The 21,034-nt window shown below is 48.3% G+C and overlaps 1 protein-coding gene across 3 annotated transcripts in view; it reads left to right on the plus strand.

Moving 5' to 3' along the window:
• The window catches only part of ESRRB (estrogen related receptor beta), a 190,271-nt gene that overhangs the window by 51,410 nt on the left and 117,827 nt on the right, over positions 1-21,034 (plus strand). Inside the window, exon 1 of one of the 3 annotated variants that reach the window (XM_077941540.1) lies at positions 12,311-12,686. The exons of the other annotated variants lie outside the window; for them this stretch is intronic. Within the exon in view, the coding sequence (XP_077797666.1) occupies positions 12,637-12,686 (50 nt within the window). The 5' untranslated portion in view covers positions 12,311-12,636. Of the gene's footprint in view, positions 1-12,310; positions 12,687-21,034 lie in introns of those variants that run through there. 3 annotated transcript variants of the gene reach the window in all.

Raw genomic sequence — 21,034 nt, forward strand, 5'->3', positions numbered from 1 at the left:
GCACTGGGATGGACTCTGTTGAAGTGACGTAGTAGAACGGACAGAGAGTACAGGTTTGGGACGAGCTAGACTTGGGTTCTAATCCCAGACCGTTTTCTGGCCTTGAGCATCTTACCTCCAGAGCTTCAGTTTTCTCCTCAGTAAACAAAAGGAGAGTGATGATGCCCAGCTCAGATGAGAGGTGGGCTTGACTTCCCTGCAATGAAACCAAGTGGCAGAACACAGCCAGGTGCCCAGCACAGAGTAGGTGTGCAGCAACTGCCAGCTTCCTCTCTGATTTCTGCTGCCCCTGGTCATTGAGTCTGAGGTTGATGCTCTAGTTGGCTTACTCCACAGGTACAGTGAAGACGGGGCCAAAAGTGAAAATGCTATCGTTTTTACAGTGATTGTCCAAAAGAGAGGAACCAACCACATGATTGAATAAGAAATACAGTTTCTGTCTTTATTGCTGGTATTTGATAAAAGGCAGAATGATTCGATTAGAGAAAGGTAGAGTAGACAGGCAAATGATGAGGATGCTGAGGGGTTTCTGGACCCTTTCAGGGGTTTGGTGATGGTTATTACTGATCTGTTTGGGGATGTATTCTCTTAAAAATGTCCTAAGGGGCTGGGTGCAGTGGCTCACACCTGCAATCCCAGCACTTTGGGAGGCCGAGACGGGTGGATCACCTGAAATCAGGAGTTCAAGACCAGCCTGGCCAACACTGTGAAACTCCATCTCTACTAAAAAAAAAAATGCAAAAATTAGCGAGGTGTGGTGGTGTATGCCTGTAATCCTAGCTACTTGGGAGGCTGAGGTGGGAAAATTGCTTGACCCTGGGAGGCAGAGCTTGCAGTGAGGTGAGATTACACCACTGCACTCCAACCTGGGCAACAGAGCAAGATCCTGCCTCAAAAAAAAAAAAAGGCCCTAAGGACATGTGGACAGTTGCCTTTTTCTGTTTCTCAGAATCACCAACCCAACTAGGGTGCAGGAAGAGACAAAGAATAACTGGGGAAAAGGAGAGTAGCAGGGCGTGGCTGGGAGGGACCTCAAGCATGTGACATCAAGATTCGATCATTTTGAGCAACTGCCCTTCTCTACACAACAAAATTATTCTTGGTAACAATCATGTAGTAATAATAGTCATTAACTTTCCTGATCTGTCCATTAATTTAAAAACAAACCATAAGCTGTTCAAAATGAAGAATACATTTCTATTTTAAAGGTATTATTTAAGTTCATTGAAATTTGTCATGTAGGAACTAATATCTGATCCTACCAAGAATTACGTCTCATAGTTCAGGCTGTGTTCGCTGTGTTCCATTATTCTCAATTTTAAATGCAAACAAAAATTCCAAGTGGTCACGGAATAACCAGAGTGAAGTAACTTGAGTTCTTCATTTTTAGAATCACTGTGCTAAGGCTGGCATGATGGCTGACGCCTGTCATCCCAGCACTGTGGGAGGCCTAGGTGGGTGGATTACTTGAGTCCAGGAGTTCAAGGCCAGCCTTGGCAACAAAGCGAGACCCCTGTCTCTACAAAAAATAAAAATATTAATTGGATGTGGTGGCGCATACCTGTGGTCCCAGCTACATGGGAGGCTGAGGTGAAGATCGCTTGAGCCCAGGAGGTTGAGGCTCCAGTGAGATGTGTTACACCACTGCACAACAGTCTGGGTGACAGAGCAAGACCCTGTCTCCAAAACAAACAAATAAACAACCAAAGAAGCCCCCAAAATGAATCACTGTTTATTCTGAATCTATTGTTTGGACACAGGGGTATGTAGTACTTCAGGGGCTGAGACACAAAGTGTGCCTAAGTGAGCTTGAACCATTCTGAACCATTAGGAATTTGCTCTGGAAACATTTGTGTAGTGTGTGTGTGTCTGACTTTATAACTTCCAGGTGGAATGCCATTTCTATTAAATAATAGGTAACAAAAACTTGCTAATTTGAAGCTTACATATATTATTAAAAGTCAACAGCAACTGCAAAAATTGTTCAGAACTTAGACCAACGAAAGGTTTTCTTGGGGAGGAGTGTTTTATCGTTGACATCGTTTTGACTAGCTGGAGCAAGATGATAATTAAAAACATTCTGACTTTTAGTTTAAGTATTGCTTTTCCATTCTGGACAGAAAATGCCTCTCTTATTGCTTGCTGACATGGCGGTCTCCTTCCACCACCCTGCACACGGTACACCTCAAGGAGTAGCAGACTATTGGTTGCCAATTCAAGAGCCATTCCTGCTTCCGCTTACAACAGAAGTGGATTTGCTTGTTATTAAATACCAGTGTTCTCAGGAAAGGCAACCCTCTCCCCTACCTTCAGGGAGTGATCCTATGTTAAACCAGTCATGGCGGGCCATTTCTCCTTTGATACAGTGACTGGTTTGGGGTGAACACGTGACTGGATTCTGGCCAACAGAAAGTGAAGATAAGTTGCTGGGGTGGGGAAGAGAAGCTCCTGTTTTCCTTCAGATTAAATTCAAATCAAAACACAGAAATAAACAAAAAACAAACTAGAGAAATAAGGAGTGACATTCCCCTCAACACGAACACACAAATACATTCACCTCTTTCCTGGATTTGGATACAGCTGGGTGAGGAAGTAGGATGCTCAGGCCCACAAAAACTCCTTCAACAATGGGAGAATAAGTTGAAGGTGAAAACCAATATGTTAAGGACGCAGAAGAAAAAAATGAAATTACCTGCCTCTGGAAAATTTGCTGTGTGATATAATAGACTCTTACCCTTTAAGCTACTGTCACTTGACTCTCCCGTTGCTTGAAGACAAAAGCAACTTAGAGCTATTGTTGGATGTGTGTGCACGTGGAGGAGAGATGGTCGCCCAAGGAAGTAGCAGACTCCATGTGGGGAAAACCAGGGCAAAGAAAGAGTACAATATGTACTTGGCCTCCCACATGTGGTGGGAGGAGAGCAAGCCAGTGGAGAAGGGATACTGGGCCAGATGGTTCTACTGCTTGGCTTTAGTTGACACCATTGACCTGAACATCCTGGCAGCTGAACCAGAACTAGAGTGTTGAAGTAGGCGGGTGGGCGGATGGTGCAGGGCGGGGCCTGTGTAGGCCTCTGCAAAACAGTGAGTCTGAAACTGGGTGCTGACTACCGATGGTCATCCATCAATCACTGTACTCACTGCACGCCCCCTCCCTAACCAAGGAGGCGGGTAGTAAATAATACAATAATTAAATGGAAAGAAAGTCAGTGGCCCTAAGCGATTTGCTGACTGGCTGTTTGACTTAGCCCTTGTTGTCTAGAAAACAGAGCCCTGGGGCAAGAATTAAGTTACTGGTACTTCATTTGGGAGATGCAAGCCCAGGGAATGGAGGTGGTGGCAAAAGGGAAGTGAGGCGAGGAGAGATGCCAGGCAGTGAGACGTGATGATGTGTGCTGTGCTGGCCACCACTGTATTCAGCCTCAGAGACTTAGCAGGTTGCATGCCTTTTCTGGAAGGCTTATTAAGAAAAAAAAAAAAAATGGCTGGGCACAGTAGAGGCTCATGCCTGTAATCCCAGTACTTTGGGGAGGCCAAGGTGGTAGGATCACTTGAGCACAGGAGTTCAAGACTACCCTGGGCAACATAATGAGACCCCGTCTCCACAAAAAATTTTAAAAAATTAGCTGGGTGTGGTGGCACACACCTGTAGTCCCAGCTCTCCAGGAGGCTGAGGCAGAAGGATCCCTTGAGCCTGGGAAGTCAAGGCTGCAGTGAGCCGTGATCATGCTACTGCACTCCAGCCTGGGCGACAGGGGGCGATCCTGTCTTGGAAAAAAAAAAAAATTCACCCCACGAAGCAGTGCACAGAGAGGGAGAAAGAGGGAGAAATTTGGGGAGCTGCCCTCCTGAACTTCTGGGTGCCATCATGTGGCTTCTCAGCAAGCCAGATCTTAGGCACTGGGAGTGGAGGTGAGATTTCACCCTGAGAGGGAAGCTGATTAAGAGAGACAAAAAAAAAAGGCAGTCCAGGGAAACCGAGCCAACAGCTTGTGTGTGGTACAGGGTCGACACCTAAATATTTGCTCTTCCATGGGCAGGGACAACCCATCCCTCCTTGTCCCACGTTTCTCCCCCTCCTTGTGGTGCTCAGACACCCTGCAGAAGGCCTTTGACCCCCTCCACCTTTCTTAAGTCCTTTCCACATCACCCTTCCAGTTTGCTTTTTTTTTTTTTTTTTTGAGACAGAGTCTCGCTCTGTCACCCAGGCCTGAGTACAGTGGTGCGATCTCGGCTCACAGAAGCCCCCGCCTCCTGGGTTCAAGCAATTCTCCTGCCTCAGCCTCCTGAGTAGCTGGGACTACAGGTGCGTGCCACCATGCCTGTCTAATTTTTGTTTTTTTTTTTTTGTATTTTTAGTACAGACAGGGTTTCACCATGTTAACCAGGATGGTCTCAATCTCCTGACCTTGTGATCTGCCTGCCTCAGCCTCCCAAAGTGCTGGGATTACAGGCATGAGCCACCAAGCCCGGCCCCAGTATGCTTTCAAAGCAAGTGCCTCAGAGCTGAGTGTAAAAGTCCCTCTGTGTCTTCAGGAAGGGAGAGTAAAGAGGAATTATTGCTGCTCCCTGCTCTGCTGGGCTTGGTAGAATTACCCCAAAGCAGTGTTTATCATGCCATGAAGCTGGATGCCCGTGTTTAATGTGCTATCTGTTCTGACCCCAGGTGTCTCTCTGCATCACTGCTCTCTAACCAGCGATCCTACAGTCTGTGGCTCAGTTGAGGGTCATTGCTGACAAGTGTATTACTGGTGTTTATCCATATTAAATCTTGTAGCAGTGACTGCCTTTTACCCATTTTTCTAAACTCTCTGATTCCTCTGTAGTTTCCCTTCCTGCTTAGTCTTGTCCTTCTTGGAAAGGCAAACCCTCCTAAGTCAAGAATTCTGTTGAAGCTTGGTATTCCCAATTGTTTATGAAGAATAAAGATGTTACGGATGGCCGTGCTATGAAGCTCGAGCCTTCATGAAGAATTGTACTGTCCCATTCATAATTACATCATTCGGAGAGGCAGGGAGTTCACCAATGGGACTGCTTTCATTACAGTATACGTCTGTGAAGGTAATGGTCAGCCAGCACTGTTCTCATGTAAAAACACAGTTAAAAGCTGTCATCTTGGCTGTACATGGTGGCTCACGCTTGTAATCCCAGCACTCTGGGAGGCTGAGGTGGGCAGATCACCTGAGGTCAGGAGTTTGAGACCAGCCTGGCCAACATGGTGAAGTCCTGTCTCTACCTAAAATACAAAAACTAGCTGGGCACAGTGGTGCATGCCTGTAATCCCAGCTACTTGGGAGGCTGAGGCAGGAGAATCGCTTGAACCAGGGAGTTAGAGGTTGCAGTGAGCCGAGATGGTGCCACTGTACTCCGGCCTGGCAACATCTCAAAAAAAAAAAAAGGCTGTCATCTTAACCATGTTTTATATAGGTCTACACTTTAGAAAACACTGATCTTTGATTTTTCTTTACTTTGAGTTTGTTTGTTTGTTTGTTTGAGACAAGATCTAGCTTTGTTGCCCAGGCTGGAGGGCAGTGGCATGATCTTGGCTCACTGCAACCTTTGCCTCCCAGGCTCAAGCAATTCTCCTGCCTCAGCCTCCCTAGTAGCTGGGACTACAGGCGCCTACCACGGCGTGTGGCCAGTTTTTGTATTTTCTGTAAAGATGGGATCTTGCCATGTTGCCCAGGCTGGTCTCAAACTCCTGAGCTCAGGTGATCCACCTGTTTCGGCCTCCCAAAATACTGGGATTACAGGCAGGAGCCACCACGCCCGGCCTTGACGTTTGATTTTTCCTAAAACCTGGAAGCATTTGCTGGTTTTTTTTTTTTCTCTCCACAAAACATTTTACTAGAGCAAAAATAAAATGCATTTTTTTCCAAAAAATAATTGGGTACAATGAAGTTCTACCTTAATTGAGCCATTAGGAAATAAAAACACCTTTGAATGTCCCCAGTGCTTAATTTTCTGTCATTCATACTAGGGAGACAGGCTCTGTCAACATGTTTCTTTGTTTGTACTTAACAACAATACAAGTGTGTGTGCTGCTTTAGAATTAATTTTCCAAAAGTTTCCCATATTTTATGGTTTCTCTAAAATAGTTTTCTTTTAGAATAGACAAGCAAATGGAGGCATAATGTGTGAGTCTGCAAAGAAATTATTTATTCTTTCTGTGGCCGTTGCTGACCATGGGATTTCTGCAGTTAAAACTATCATCAGCCAAAGAGAACTTTTTCTTCTACCAGTGATGAGAGCCTAGAAACAAATTGCTTACATTACTGTTTGTAATCAACTATGTATTCTCAAATTATGCTCAAATTGTTGCCAAAACGGCGTGGTGGGTCACACCTGTAATCCCAGCACTTTGGGAGGCTGAGAAGGATGGATTACCTGAGGTCAGGAGTTCGAGACCAGCCTGGGCAACATGGCAAAACCCCATCCCTGCTAAGAAAAAACACAACAGTTAGCCAGGTACAGTGGTGGGCGCCTATAATCCCAGATACTTAGGTGGCTGAGGCAGGAGAATTACTTGAACTCGGAGGTTGCAGTGAACTGAGATCGCGCCACTGTACTCCAGTCTGGGCGACAAGAGTGAAACTCTGTCTCAAAAAAAAAAAAAAAAAAAAATTGTTGCCAAAGTCACAAGAAACTAGATGATAATGTAATATGTGATGTGAACAAAAATAAGGTCAAGTTTCTTTGTCGTAAGACAAAACCCCACAATCCACTGTAATGGAAAATATTTAATGAGACAGATCATTCATTCAGTCAATAGCTAGTCGTTCAATGCCTCTTTGCTACCAGGTACTATCGAGGTATGGTATTCTTTCTCTCCCTCTGGTCTCCCTTCTCCTCCTCCTTCATTTTCTCTTTGTGCTTCTCCTACTCGTCTTTTTCTCCCTTAGAAATCTGGCAGGGGATAAAGCTATTACAGTCATAATGTGCTCCTATTCTCCTGGTAGTTGGGAGGAAAAGAAGATTTTTGTTTCTATGGAGAGACAAATCTCACTTTCCTCATCCTCCAACCTGCCTGCTCATTGCAGCTGCCATCTTGCATAGGGCATATGGGAAGAAGGAATCTATGGTAAAGAGAGAACTTTAATATATTAGTCAGCTGTGTTGGTGAGAATGGATCTTGAGGCTCAGAAAAAAGAAAAAATAATGGAGCTTTGAAATATCTGGAAGTTATTCCAAGACCCCTGGTAGGGATTTCAGATAACGAAATGGATGACGCTGGTGGTGGGAGGGCACCCAAGCGTTTATCCGCTTAAGATGCCCCCTTCATATTTTATCCTTGGTGTCATGGCAGCAGTGCTAATAGGACATGAGCCTTCTTGCCCCAATAATGGCCCATTACGGCTTCAGGAAAAGCCATCATGTTTCCGCAGCATTTATCTGTCAGCAGGAGACTATTATGAGAGCACAAACTCACATTGTATTAGCGTTATCAGTTAATTATGATCCTTGGGACCAGTGCCAGCCAATGGGCTAGCAGTCTGCTGACCATCACTCAGGGATATAACTCCACACCCCCAAATTCAAGCATGTGAGAAGACAACAGGTCCGCAGAGACATTTGGTCAGGGACATTTCCCCTGGCCGGGAGCCCACGGGCATTGTCCTCAGAGATGCGCAGGTTAGGCTCGCCGTCTAGGCCAGGCCCACCTTAGTCATTGTGGACTGGCAATGGAAGCTCTTCCTGGACACACCTGCCCCAGCCCTCACCCTGGGGTGGAACAGAAATGAGCTTGGCTTGCAACTCAGACCATTCCACGGAGGCATCCTCCCCTTCCTGGGCTGGTGGTAAGAAGTGGCTACACACTGTGGGTGTTTCTGAAGGCATCATTCCCACCTGGAAACTTGATTTCAGGAAAACGGGGATGGGTGAGGGATGGGGATGGCATAAACATGCAGTTAGCATTCCCACACTCACTGGATTTAGAGAGCATGTGGCAAATTATCCAAAAATGCCTGTTGGGTCTTGTCTTTTAGTGAGGAAGCCGTCAAGCCCTCTGCTCTCCTGGGGACCAAGCTGGCTCCACCAGATTCTGCTAAGTTGCCTGGCTTGAAAGGTGGAAGAAGTATCCTCATGTTGTTGGTCTTAGGGGAGCATAGGGCAGGGAGGGGATTTGAGGACCTGAGAGACACTGCTTGCTGCTGCCTCATTTGTGCAAAAATGGCTGGTGTCCAGGGAGACTGCCTCTAGAGAGGGAAGACACTACAAAGACTGGGTTCTGTTAAGAATGGAGATTTTCTCCCGACCTCTGGCAAGAGTTGCTATGCTGGGTTAGCCTGCATGTATCATGATGAGACTGCTAGACTGCTCTAGTCACCCCCTGAGATCTAGTCCCTAGAGTAGGATGGCATACCCTGAGGACTTAGGCATGCTGGGGTGGGAAAGGGTTGGTGGTCAGTGGAGACCTGTGTTTGTCTAGATCTCTGACATACTCAGTGCTTTTTGTACCCAGGGAAATAGAGGCATGGGGGACAGAGTGGGCTAGGCTGTATGTGAATATTTTTCCTAATTATCTGCCACCTGGAGCATTGCTCACTGTAGGACAGCAGCCTATGACATCGGCATCCACCAACCAGTGCTTCCTTTTTACCTCCCAGGAAACCACTGGGAGGAGGGTGAGGACACAGAAGCCTGGGTTCCCTCTGTCCACCAGGCGAAGAGTGTGTGGAGTGTGTTGTATTGGACAGTTCTCATTTGTCTTCATATTTCTTAGGAAAGAGCTCAAACTCAGGGAAGGAGGGAGTAGGAAAAGCAGAGTGGCAGGGCATGGTGGCTCATGTCTATAATTCCAGCACTTTGGGAGGCTGATGCAGGCAGATCACAAGAGGCCAGGAGTTCTAGACCAGCCTGGGCAACATGGTGAAACTCTGTCTCTACTAAAAAATGCAAAAACTAGCCAGGTGTGCTGGTGGGTGCCTGTAGTCCCACCTGCTGGGGAGGCTGAGGTAAGAAGATGGCTTGAGCCCAGGAAGCAGAGGTTGCAATGTGCTGAGATCACGCCCCTGCACTCTAGCCTGGGCAACAGAGCTGGACCTTGTCTCAAAGAGAAAGAAAGAAAGGAAAGCAAAGGGACTTGTCTTTTAAGATTTAGGAATTGAATAAGTAGAAACTCAGTGACCACAGATGGCATGCTTTGCCAGATATTCTCTGTGTGACCTTGGGCAGGTCACTTAACCACACAGGGAAATTTACAAATTTCCTTTGTCAAATCTGATGATGGTTCTAAATGGTTTTCTGAGTCCCTCCTAGCTGTAAGGTGCTATGAATGTAATGAATATCAATTTAAAGGCATTTGTCACAAAAACAACATGAGCTGCTGTCATCTTACATCCTCCACACTTACTGCATCTAATAGCTTTTGTCCACTTTCCTTTTGGCTGACTTGCCCACCTGGGGGTATAAGTATTGGGGTGGAAGGTAGTGAAGGGATGGCTTAGAGCTCTTGCTGGGCATGGATTACAAACAGCCCCTGCTCTAGGTGAGCAGTAAACTAAATCATGATTGGTTGACTGCATTTTAGGCTTGAAGAAAGCCAAGAACGCTGCCCACCCCACTCCACCCCTGCACAGCCTGTTTTCTGGAGAAGAGATGACTTTGGCAAGGTCACACGGAGGAGTCAGGACCGGATCCCAGAGTTCTTTACTGTCCCACACTGCTGCCTCTCCAGTCAGAGGCATGGAGCCTGACCCCGGCTTTGGGGAGGAATCCATCCTCTGTGAGTGAGCTGAGGGCAAAGCAGGGAAAATGTGGGCCCCATGCACAGTGTGGGACCCAGGCAGGTTTGTCGGGAGAATCACAGGAGGAGCCTGGGCCTGCCGAGTTGGATCATGCCACTGGGGTGTCCCAGCGGCTGAACCTCATCTCTCCTCTTGCAGAGTCAGGAAGGAAATGAGAAAGAGCTTGCCCCAGGGCTCTGTGAGAGAAGGCTCAGGCAGAGGAAGGCTGAGAAGGCCTAGGTCTCCAGGAGCTCACTTCCGCCTGGAGGACAATCAGCTAGTGCCCAGAAATGAGGCCCGGATCACCTTCATGCCTGGACCTTAGAGGCAGAGATATTGTATGCAAGCATTAGCCTAGTGTTTTAACCAATGCAGACCCCAATTTCTCCTCATGTGCTCCCAGCGGCTTTGAATCCATTGCTTTGGGCTGTGACGTGGTCTTTCTTTTCAGGCTGTGGAGAGGACTTTATTTTTACCAAGTGTGTTTTGTTTCCAGTTAAAAACGGTGCACCCACACAGAGTAAGGAGCCAAGGGGCCCCCAAACCCATCAGTGCCTCACCTTCTTCCTGGGCAGTGGCCTGTCACTCAGCAGGCTGTGGCACCCCACTCCAAACTCCTACAGGTTAGCCATTCATTCAGCAAAATCTTCGTCAAGCAACTGTGATGTACCAGGCACCTTTAGATGCTGGGGATTCTCTGGTGAACAAAAAGAGACATGGTCCCTACTCCCATGGAGCTTACAGTCTAGTGAGGGAAGGGTGGAGGAGGGAAGGGCCACTCATGCCAGTACACAGACAATTGTAAACTGTGATGAACTACCCAAAGCAAAGCGAACCACAGAAGGTTCTAGCACGATATGGAAGGTGGGGCCTTCTTGGTGGCAGGTGTAAAGACTGGGGCCCAGAGGGAGGGCAGCAGGGACCGTGGAGAGGAACACAGGGACCTGTAGGAACCTGTCATAGGATGCCTTCCTTGGAGGTCAAGGACTGGGGCCTGTTTCCTAACTGCAGCAACAGGACATTGGATGTGCATTTTACAAAGCGCTCCCTGGTTGCTGTGTGCCTGGAGAATGGATTTCAGCGGGGCAGAAAGGTTGCAGAGAAACCAGCCACTGAGGACTTGGTGAGAGATGATGGTCAGGTAGAAGCCAGGCTCAAGGGAAGCATCTCTGCACCCCTCTTTCTGTCTCTGATGAAGTACCTATGTGATTTTTAAAAATCGGAGGCTGCTGAGGGGCTACTGACAAAGCAGACATCTTCATCTGTCTCTCTGTGAGACGCCTTCCTGAGCCTTGTGCCCAGAGAATCCCACTCGTCCCTCCACTTCAGCACTTATGAAAAATCTCAGCTCTGTTTCCCAACCTGCACAAGCACATTTATCCAAGTCAAAAATCATCTGCGATCCTTCTGCCCACTCTCCCAGCCCCGGCCCAGGCGGCTGGCCCCTCCTGGGGTTTCTCACAACCCTCCCTGCTTTTATTCCTGAAGTGCTTGAACATTGCCTGCAGTTACACTCCATTTAGACATTATTTTGATGATAAAATTATGTCTCCCCCCTACTGTTCATTGTCTTCTGCAGAATATAGGAGAATAAGGTGATAGTCTCTCCTAAGGGCTTTTCCCCCCTTTTAAATAATTCTATACCTGCTCCTCTCCCCACACTCATTTGAATCATCAAATTGATTATTATCCCTGTGGCTGGTGCATCTCAAAAGATGAAAAACCCCAGAAGCAGGGCTGGGGCATAACTTACAGCTCATTTTGGTACAGTGGCATCCCATAATATTCAGGTTCACTGAGGGAGCAGCTGACGGGGATGCAGGTGCATTTGTAGCTGGGGATTCAGGTGTGTATTTCAAAGTGTGTACTTGTGCCTTGGAGTGGATGTGGCGGGTAAGTTGATCATTTTCACCACGATTGTATCTTCCTAAGCAGACAGGAATTTATTTGCTCATGTCTGTGTCCTGGGTACATTTCAGAGAGCTGCCAATGACTACAGCGTCACTTCATACATCGAGAGAACGTTTTATAGATGCGCACCCTGCATCTAGCCGTATGAGAGTGGTGCAGAACTGACTGGCCCAGGTGATAAGAACTGGGAAGGGAATCTGTTTCTCTCCTGCCTTCTTGCTGTGCCTCACCTGCTGGCCTGACCCTTTGCACTTTTGCACACACAGCGCAGGGTTTGAGGCTGCCTCTTCTCTTTGGTGCGTGGGTGGAGAAATGTGACTCATTTTTAATTTGGAAAACAAATCCATTCCAGAAAGGCTGAGAGGTGAGTTTGCTAAGACCTGCCAGTTAAAAGATGGGATGGGGTGGCTGGGGGGTATGTAAGCAGCAAATCTCCCCCCACCCTGAGACCCACCTGGCAGTTGGACATTCCCCCCCCCCGCCCCGCCCCTCGCCTTGAACTGCGAGAAGGCAGACCTTGGGGCTCTAACACCCACTACTCCTACTGCTCAGGAGGTGGGGACCTTGCGCGCTGAGCGTCTTATTCCATTGAAGTCTCTCTGGCTCACCCCCCTCCCCCCACCCCAGCTTGATTCTGTCACTTTAAGTCCAGCCCCTGAGAGATAGCCAATAGGAGCCAAATCATACATCAGTCTCCCAGCCTTAAAGCTACAGTAGGGTTAGTGGGCTCCAAGTCTCTGGTGCCCCAGCCTCCTCCACGGCTTCTCATCCCCTCTGCCCGCTCGCTCCGGAGCGTGCGGATGAGTGGGAGCGCCCGGCTCTGCGCGCACGGGTCTCTGCCTCCCTCTCCCCGGCCGGGGCCGCGTCCTCCCACTCTGCGTTCTCGCGCTCACTGTGCCCTGCCCGGGCTCGCACCTTGCCCGTGCCCTTCACTCGCTCTTCCGCGTGATTTCCCCGCCGCCTTTCTCTACCAACTGGGAATGCTAAAACGGGACTGATGGACGTGTCCGAACTCTGCATCCCGGACCCCCTCGGCTACCACAACCAGTAGGTGCCCTGCTTCTCGGTCTGTCTGTCCTTCTGCCCGTCCGGCAGTCTCTGTCCTGGGGATGGCCGTTCCTTTTCTGCACATTCTTGTGTAAAAGTGGAAGGGACTTCGGGGGGGCACTTGGGGGACGAAGGAGGGGAAAAGCCGCACACTTCTGGGTTTCTTTCTAGGGCATAAACCCGCCTCTAACTTTTTCCCGCACCCCCTTTTACAAATCCACTTTCGGGCAAGAGTGGCGCTTTCTCATGCACTTTCTCCTTTTCTCTCTCCTCTCTGATCTTGCTCCGGGGTGAGAAAATATTTGAGTTTTTGTGGAATGGAGCAAGAAGGGAAGAAGAAGCCCAGAACAGGTGCAGGGATGTGGTTGCAAGGATGTCCTGTCCCGTCGGGGGAAGCCTTCCCGCGGGTGCTTTGTTTTATTATTTCCATCCTGGAGACCAAAAATGATCCCGGCAAGAGAGAGAAAATCGAACATGCCGCGGCGGTTTGGAAACTGCAGGCGGCCAGTGCCGCTCTCGCCTTGCGGTCCCGGTGGGGCGCCCGGAGGGTGCGCACGTGGCGCGGCGGATCCAGGGCGCCAGGGGGATGCGGACCCAGCGCTGCGTAGTAGGCAAAGTTCGCTCGCGGCTTTGGGGGAGGCTGCGCCCAGCGGAACAGACGGGCACGATTTCCCTGCTCCGAGGCGGCTTTGCGCTCGCGGTGCCAGAGCTTGGGGTTATCCGAACCGCGTAGGCGCGGACGGCTGCCGGGGCTGCGAGAAGCGACTCTCAGGAACCGCCGGTCCGCAACCCCGGGGCAGCGCGCCAAGAGCGCAGAGTAGGAAAGTGAATTGATCGCCCAAGCAGCGGGTGGTCAACCCGCGTGTCCTGTCCGGGCTCTCGGGGGTCCCACTCTGTCCACCTACGGTTTCCCTCCCGGCCCCGTCCACCGTCGCCGCCGCCTCACCTGCTCGGGTACCTGCCCCGGTCTCCTCTTGGGCACTGCGCACCCCACGGCGCCCCCCGCGGGTGTCCCGGAGGCAGGGTGTGTGCATGTGGAAAGTGGTCCCTCGGAAGGCTTAATAATAATAATAATAATTAATAAAACTCTAGGTTCTCACGGACAGCTTTTCTGCTTAACTTTGTGCTTGTCTTCCTCTTTTTTTCTGAGGCAAACTAAACTCTCTAAGTCAGCGTTTCTCCAGTTCCACCGTGCTTTCACGTGTGTACCACTCGCTCTCCCCTTCCCCCAAAGAACCACGACTACATCTCTAAAATATATACTCTGGATAATGTGGGGTCCCAGGAAGTACCTAACCCCTCTCCTGGCTGCACGGACCACCTCCACCACGGTGCACCCCGCTTGAGAGAGAGGGCAGCTGTCCACAGCAGGGCTTGTGTTGTTGACCAGACTGTTCCTTCTTCTAATTTGGGGATTTTTCCCACTCCACCCTCGGGCAGAGGGCCCTTTACATGCCCCCAGAATGTCCGCAGAAGGCGCTGGTCTGGGAGAGGAATCCTTAATAATAATGGATTCCGATTTCCATCAGCTTGAAAAGTGGCTTTCACTCCTTTTAAAGGTTAGATTCCAGCTGGGGTGGGGATGGGGTGGGAGAACCTGAGGTTAGTGAGGTTGTGGACAGTTTTGGTGCTTGTGGAGTATTTCCTTACATAAAATGATCAAGTATGACAAATATTGGATATTTAAATTATTGAGGCTCCCTCTCTCCAGAGGTGACTTCTTTAGTTGAGCACAAAATACTTATGTGTTTGTCCCTGGCTCAAGTCATAGTCAATAAATATGAAAATTCGTATGAAGGAAGTCCATTCTTTGATTGTGCTTACCAGGAAAGCAAGGAGTGAGATGGAGGCTTTAACAGCTGGGTAATTCATCGAGTTGACGGCAGCCCTGACTGGAGTTTGCGGAGAAATATGGGCAAAAAGGCAATGTAAGGGAAGCAGCAGAAGGAAGTGAGGAAGCCGAGGTCCTGGGGGTCTGGGAAAGGTTTGAGATGGAAATCATTTATAAACTAAGCTTGACAGGGGTTTAGATCCCCAACCCTTCCTGGTTTCTTCGCAAAGAATTAGCTTCTCACTCCATGGGGCGCAGGAAAAGCCAAAAATACACCTGCCGTCTCCACCCAGGAACTGAGCACCCCTGTGAGATGTCATTTCTCAAAGCCCAGGACCCACTGGGCGGCAGCCCAGGCATTGGTGAGCTGGCCTCATACATATATGTGCCGCCTGGGGAGGGTCCGCATGTGCTATGGTGCAGAGGGGCATCATTTCAAGGACGAGCTTGTGGAGGTCTGGGGCTGGTGTCTGGGGGGACATCTTTCTGACCTCTACCCCACAGCTTTGTGACATAGCTTTAGAGCCATAGGTAGCAAAGTAACAGAGCGGGGGACTGGATTCTTTGGTTTGGTAGAAGGATAGTAGGACAAAGCCATTCATCACAGTGCCGGCGTTTCTAAGGGAACATACAGTGAGTGGGTTCGGGTACGCTCTGCTCACAGTTTTGACCCCTGTGGATTGGTTGACATTCCCGGACTTGAGAAAACCCAAGGGCATAGGGACTAGAGTTGAGGGAGGAGGAACTCTGGTCCTCCCTTTGCTTCTAACACACAGAGAGCATTTGTTAATGCTGTAGTGTCATTCTCACTTTCCCAGGTGAGAAATGAACACACACACACACAGAAACATACATACCTTCCTACCTTGCTCTCCTTCATTTTCATTTTCCTGTAGCTAATCCTGTAGGTGACTCCATTACCCTTTCTAATCAATATTTTATGTACATATATGATCACCCAGAGTGGGAGGCAGCGTGCTCGCCTGTGTGTGCCTGTGTACAAATGGGTCCATGACTGGACCAACTGGAGACCCACCGCACACAGCCCAGAGAGCCAGGGGGCTGTCTTCCCCACCATTCGATGACCACTTCGCTGTTGTTAAAGAAACAAAGAACAAATTGTCCTGAAGGTAAAATATGTGAGTTCACACGTAGGAAAAATGCCACATGGTAATTCAGAGTCAGTGACCCGGAGAAAAACAAAGGGGGAAATTAATTTTTAATGGTACATTTAAAAATAAATCAGAGTGAGGACATTAGTCTCAGTTTTCTAAGGGAGGGGCTCTAGGAAATAAACCTTTATGTGCCTGTCACCCTTCTGGAAGTGTGCGCTGCCGTGGAAGAGGATGGGTGATAGGAGGTGGGAGGTGTTCAGGCCTGAAGGCAATAAACTGGGAGGAGACATTAGGTCAATGTTGGAGGGCCCCGGTCCCGGGTAAGGCTCTTTCCAGCTCAGTGAGATCCTGACATCACTGGAAATTTCCTCTTGGAGTTTGTTACTTCCCCCAACCCTTTTCATTTTAGAAACAATCCTTTATTTTGCTGATAACGAGGATATATGAAAAAGATCTGTTTCTTAAAACAAACAAAACAAAACAAAAAACACAAAGAAATAACCTGGCCACCAAACAGGAACCTTTTTATTCTATTGATTTGGAGTAATCAATAAATATTCCATTTAGTCTGGGAGAGGAGGGGCAGAGGGGACTTTCGGGGAAAGCACTTCGAAGGAGGTGGCGGTGACAGAGATTTCATGTCACATTCTGCTTTCTCAGACCACCCCCGGCCCTAGCTCGGGGGCCCTTATAACTTTGTCCTGCATGCGCTCCATTAACATTCCTGATAATTGGACATTTTGCCAAGTGGTTTTTCAAGATAATCTAAACTCATTGAGAAAGTTTATACCCTTCCTCGGCCCTCTGCTGAATGCCTTTTTTCTTTTGAGCAAAGATCTGCCTACCTCTGATGGGCCAGAGGAAGGATGCGTGTGACAGAGAGACATTGAGGGAGTGTGTGCATTGGGGGTGGGTGGTGGAGTTGACCGTGAATGAGTAGGATTCAAAAGGAGACAGAATTCGAAGACGGTAGACAAGCAAGAAACAGGATGCTTTTGGCCTGGCTCTGCAGCGCCCTTCTCTAGAACTTGTCTTCCCAGGTCCTTTAAGTGACTTCTTCAAAATGATTAAAATTCTTTCTGGTTCCAAATTTAAGGGAAGAGATGGCAGATATTTAGACCAGAATGTCCTCCTTCAAAGTAAAGCCCACACCACACCTTGATTGCCTCCATTCTGGTGTCCCCCAACACCTACAGGCCATGGTCAGGTCTCTGTCCATTTCTCTCTTAAGTGACACCCTCGAAATGCTCTTCCTGCTGAGCAGGAGCTCTGCCCAGAATTAGCGAGGACGCTGCACAGCTCCCCTGGGAGCTTCTGTCATAGAGTCTGGTGGCTCTTGACTGAATGTTACTGGGGTGGGGAGCCCCAGCTTGACTCGAATGCTCAACTTCTGGGGTCCTCCAGTGACACTACAGCCCCTAGAGGTGCTGCCAGTGCAGCGTCTAAGGAAGGACCCCAGGAAGCCAGGAGGGTACAAGCTGAGAATGGGCTGTAACTAGCCAAATCTGGTCCGGAATCTTCCTGAACATCCTGCCTGTTTGCCCTTGAAGCCTTTCGTTGATTTCTAGAGATAAATCAAAGACCTTTTTAGCATGTATGCACTGGTGACCCCTGATTGGGCTCTGTCTCTGGTGAGTTTGCCCTTCCTCAGCCCCAGCAGCCTTAGACCTCTGGGGACAGTCACAGACATGGTCTTCCCTCGGAGGAGGGGCCCATAGGCTTTGGGTGGCCCTGGTGTCCCGTGGCATGGGTGGGGTGGGATTATATCCTGATAGCCCCGTCGGCTGGTGTGGCTTCGTCCCTGTGCGGGGAGGTTGTGGTGTTTATAATTGCAAATGTAATTAGCAGACCAGCTCTGGGGGACTGGGAGGCTCAACTTCTCTGCACATCACGGTGACCCCTGTAATGGCTGGCCCGGCAGATTAACCCTCACCGGGCCAGCCTGCTTCCTGCCACTGGTGAGGCTGCTGACCTTCTCTGATAATGGCAGGGCTGTCCTGGGACCACACAACTTCCTCGGAGGGGTTGTCAGGGCAATGACTGGGAGAGGTCCGTAGTTGGTCCGTAGTGTTTTTTCTTCCCTAGGGCACTGGGCTGGTGACCCTCGCCTCTTGAGACACCGTCACCCTGGGCAGCAGGCTGTGCTGGGCCATTTCTTCCCTCGCGTTCCTGGCCACATGGGAAGGATGTGATGGAAGGACTTCGAGTGCATGCTGGTCATTTCTGTGGCTCTAAAGGGACTCATTGTGACTTCCATCTGGTGCTTCTGGGCTCAGCGGGCAGTAGCTTGTACTCACCCACCTCATCAGCTTCTTCTCAGAGCCAGCTTTGGGGAGGTGACTGTTCACTGGCTCCTGGACTCTGAGCAGGTGTTCCACAGAGCTGAACTGCTTCGGTGGTCCCACTCAGAGTCGTGAGGGAAGCTGGTCGTAGGAGAGCACAGGCTCAATTTGTTTCTAGGAACAGAGACCTCCCCAGTTAACCATCTAACAAAAAGACATCAAAATACCAGACAAGTGGGGAACATGGAGCTGCATGGTCTTTTCCCTCCTTCCTATGAGTGTGCTTGTATTTGCCTCTCTAGGGTGCCCTTCTGTACTGATCAGGATTAAAATCATCAAGGGTCCTAACAGGACCTTTCTTTATAAGTCATTGCTTAACAGAGTGTCAAGTCCTTCTGTGCTGCCAATAAAGCCCCTGTTGTAGAGGATGTTTCTGAACCTCGAAACATCAAAAGCCGTATCCACCCCTAAGAGACTTTCCACCATGGGAAACCTGTGTGTGCACATGTGTGAGTGTGTTCCGGTGGGTAGTCCCCTTTTAGATGGGGTGATAGTGGACAGGGGGCTCTGCTATTTAAACATGTTCCTGCTGCCTGCTATACCTCTTGCCTGGGCTGAGGTCTGGCTGTGACCACATTCCAGCAGGGGCTGCCGTGCCTTGGGATTGGTTCATCCATCGTGCAAAGGGGACTACAGGGGCACCTGCTAGGTGGCTGTCCCTCTGGTTTGCCCAGAGGATTTCAGTCTTAAGAGCCTCTCTGCAATTTTCTGGCCTGGGTAGGGCTGGGGCAGACCCCAGAGAGGGAGAGAAGGGAGTCCTGCCCTTCTCCAGGATAGCAGATGGCCACACTCAAAGGAGCATTTGGGCCATTCTGTTCCAGGTTCCCGACTTCCCCTTCTCTCCAGCCATTGACAGGCTGTAGCTTAAAGAGTCAACTGTTTTCTTAAATCAAGGAAAATCATACTGGTTAATCAGCCCATGGGACGTTTACTATGGAGTCGGACTAGGTGGAAATAAATTATTGGCTAAATGTTTTAAATTCAGAATTGTCTGAGTTTGAGTTAAAATTGTATAAATCTAAAACAAAAGTTTTCCTGGGACTTAGAGATAGAATTTTTTCGTCTTCATTTTGCTGTGCTTTTAAACCTATACACATTTTGGTCTAAAAGTTTCTTTTTTTAAAAAAATGTCTTTCTTTTGTTCCTTAGGACTTTAAAATATTCTGTTCAATATTGTCATTCAGAGTCCCCAGGACTAAACCTTTTCAGGGAATGGTTTTCTGGAAAATGTTATTTTATTTCTCAAAGTCATTTCATTCAGAGGTCAAAAGGCAGTTAAACAAACTCCAACAAGCCTTTGTTTTTATCTTCTGATTTCAAATGTGATCAATTTTTATTGAAAATCATATCAGAGACCTCTCCTACCAATTATAGTGGCAGCCAGCCTCATGCCTGACCATCGGTGTTTACTAACTTCCTGCATTTAAATTGTCCGAATGTGAAGTGTCCAACTGAATTCAATCTTTTCTATCAAGGAAACGATGAGTTTAAAAACCCCAAATACCGAATGTGGCTTTAATTTGGCTCTTTTATTTTTAATGGCTTGAATTGACTTGAGTTCATAAATTAGTGTTTTTTTTTGTTTTATTCTTTTTGTTTATTCATTTTGAAATTTTTATTGTATTTATGTTTTTGGCATTTTCGTCTGGCTTATGCTTTAAAAATGACGCCTGATAAAGGGTTTTTGAGCATCACTGGCCTTTTCATGTGTTCTTGGTTTCTGAAGGGCGAAGAACAAGGAAATACAGGTGTAAGGAAATGCTATAGGAGAGGATGGAAGGGGTGAAGAAGGGTGATATTTTAGATGAGATTTCTCTCTTGTTTTACAATTTAGCATTTTCCTTTGTCTTCATGTTTTCCCTCTATTTTTATTCCAACTTGCTGTAGTTTGCTCTTGTCCTTTTATCCCTCCTCGACTGTTTTGGAGGAAGGAGTATAGGTGTGTGGTCTGCCTGAGTGTGAGTGTGTGTGTGGGTGGGGGGCTGGCTGAGCTGTTCAGAGGTGCGGAGCATGATTAGTTGGGTAAAGTCCCAAAGCAGAATGCCGATAATTGGCCCCTCTGTTCTGATTCTGCCATCAATACTTTATCCATGGTCACTGGCTGGCTCACGTTTTGGTGGAAAAAACAAGAAGGGTATAGACCTGCTGTTTAAAAGCAAATTTCAGGTGGTCTGTTTGTTACCTGAGGAGCGTGGTGATAAGGGCTGCAGGTATGGGTGAGGATATGAAGAAGCACTAAATTTTATTCAAAATCAATTTTTAAATCCCTCTCCTCATGTCACCGCCTACGCTTGGAACCCGAGTTTGGGATCTTGGTGATGCACAGTAAATGAGCTGTTGTATGCTTTTGTTTTTGTCTTCCTAATCAATCAGCAAAAAACATTTCCTTTTGATGGTGAAACAGGAGTTCAGCATGCAGAGTGCAGTATTTATCCTCTTCCTTTTAGCTTCACTCTTTGTCATTTGTCTCTTGGGTGTGTTGACATTGTCTACCTAAGCAGTCAAGCTAACAAGCTTTGGCAGAAAGAACGCTGCTTTTACAGAAATAGTAGCAATTTTAATGTGATGGTTATAATAATTATGATTACAGTAATCACAGCTTGTACCTTTTTCTCCCCAAAAATCGCAAAGCAATTCTCATAACCATTTTTCTCATAGTAGCTGGATGAGGGTGGCCGTTTCTTGCTCCCAAACATAAATATCTTCGTGCAAACATAAGCATGCAAAGGCTGCAGGTTTGCATGTCTGAATTCACCCATGAGCAAAAACTCTCTGGTCTCTGAATATGAACAGGCCAGTAGAGGAGAATACGGTGTTAACCCCCGGCCCCCCTGAGAAATGCTGGGTACTTTGCCTTTGAACGAAGACGGGAGAAATGTTTCTTGTTAGTGATTCTGTGCCAAGTTTGACCCCACTACCGCCAGCTTCTGTGCCCCGTGCCATGCTCTGCCTCCCAGTTTCCCCTTGCTTCTTGGTTCCCCTGGCTGCGTTCTCATGAGAGGTTTGCAGACCAAAGGCACAGAGCGGACAAGGGGGGTTATGACTTGGCGCATATGAGTA

The sequence above is a fragment of the Macaca mulatta genome, chromosome 7, assembly GCF_049350105.2.
Source record: "Macaca mulatta isolate MMU2019108-1 chromosome 7, T2T-MMU8v2.0, whole genome shotgun sequence".
NCBI classification, from domain to species: Eukaryota; Metazoa; Chordata; class Mammalia; order Primates; family Cercopithecidae; genus Macaca; species Macaca mulatta.